Source organism: Cynoglossus semilaevis, chromosome 7 (genome assembly GCF_000523025.1).
Source record: "Cynoglossus semilaevis isolate Cse_v1.0 chromosome 7, Cse_v1.0, whole genome shotgun sequence".
NCBI classification, from domain to species: domain Eukaryota; kingdom Metazoa; phylum Chordata; class Actinopteri; order Pleuronectiformes; family Cynoglossidae; genus Cynoglossus; species Cynoglossus semilaevis.
In genome coordinates this window covers 10,755,155-10,756,431 of record NC_024313.1, presented here as the reverse complement: position 1 = coordinate 10,756,431, position 1,277 = coordinate 10,755,155, and the positions used below count along the sequence as shown (strand labels likewise).

General features: G+C 35.9%; 1 protein-coding gene across 1 annotated transcript in view; it reads left to right on the top strand.

Moving 5' to 3' along the window:
• Positions 1 to 1,277, top strand: part of tfap2b (transcription factor AP-2 beta) — a 13,430-nt gene that overhangs the window by 5,199 nt on the left and 6,954 nt on the right. Inside the window, exon 3 of the mRNA XM_025057034.1 lies at positions 1,036 to 1,140. Within this exon, the coding sequence (XP_024912802.1) occupies positions 1,036 to 1,140 (105 nt within the window). The remainder of the gene's footprint in view (positions 1 to 1,035; positions 1,141 to 1,277) is intronic.

Sequence of the window (1,277 nt, the reverse complement as noted above, 5' to 3'; positions counted from 1 at the left end):
AGTACAGAACAATAACAGTAACTGTTTAATTTGTTTTCTTCAAATCCTAACATTCTCACACTTGAAGTGTCATAATTTATTAAAGTAAAAACAACGATGTTTATTGTGTTATTGTTGCCCATTTGTGAAAGAAAAAATTCAAATGTACTTCATTATTTGTGGACATAAATTCTAGCAAAATCTAAGATTTAAAAAAAAAATCTTTATTGAGAAAATCTAAAAAGTGAGTGACTGGTAATTGTTGACAGCTGTCTCCTTCATCATGACTGCGTGTTTGCTCGTGTGTTTGGAGCAGAGGTCAGTGACCTCTCAGCATCAGCATCAGCCTCAGCATCAGCCTCAGGGCTGGACTCTGACTGCAGCTGAAGCCTCAAACATAAAAAAAGGCACAGTCTAAAAAAAAAAATAATAATAATAATCACAGCCATAAACTACACACGGGAAGATTCTAAATGTTACAATAAAAACCGTTTCGAAAAAAAAAAAGATGCTGAAATTTGGCATGAATTCAGATTAAATGCCCTGACAATAAATATTTATAATATCAAAATTAGAAAAAAAAAAATTCCCACTATTATGTTGTTGTTTTATTATGTGCTGCCAAGGTGTCAGAAACACTAATCCTGCTCTGAGACAGTGTGGAGCGGAGCTGTGTGGGATTTCATCATCTCCCTCTCGTTTCCTCCCTCAGGGCACAACCATCACGGATTGTCTTGCCTTTTAACCTCCAACAATACATTCTCATCTCGGGCTCTGCGCATTGTGTCATGCATTTATTAACCTCATATACAATTTGTTTCAACAAATTAATCTCCGGGTTCCTTTTTTTTCTTCTTTTGTTGCGCGTCGGGAAATTGACACCGAGTCTGTTGGAAAAATGGGGAATTGAATTCACTAGAAGAAGAATTAGGTTTTTTTTTAAATCTTTTCTTCTTTCCCACAACCACAGTGACTGAAGCAGTGGTTTATGAGGTGAACTTTATTGTTCCTGAGACTCTTAATACATTTTTTTGTCTTTTATTTTAAGCTTATAAGCCATAATAAAACTAAATACTGATTCTAACTGTTTGTTCTGCTTCTCACAGACCATCGAAGACACCAACGGGACCAACATCCTGGATCAGTCGGTCATTAAAAAGGGTACGTGCACACGCATACATGCACATCTATTTAAATCCACACATCCAAAGCCAAAAAAAAAAAAGATTTATCACGTCACATTTCAAGTTTCTGCCCAGCAACACGAGTGGTGATTTTATCGAATTAAAGCGAGTTTT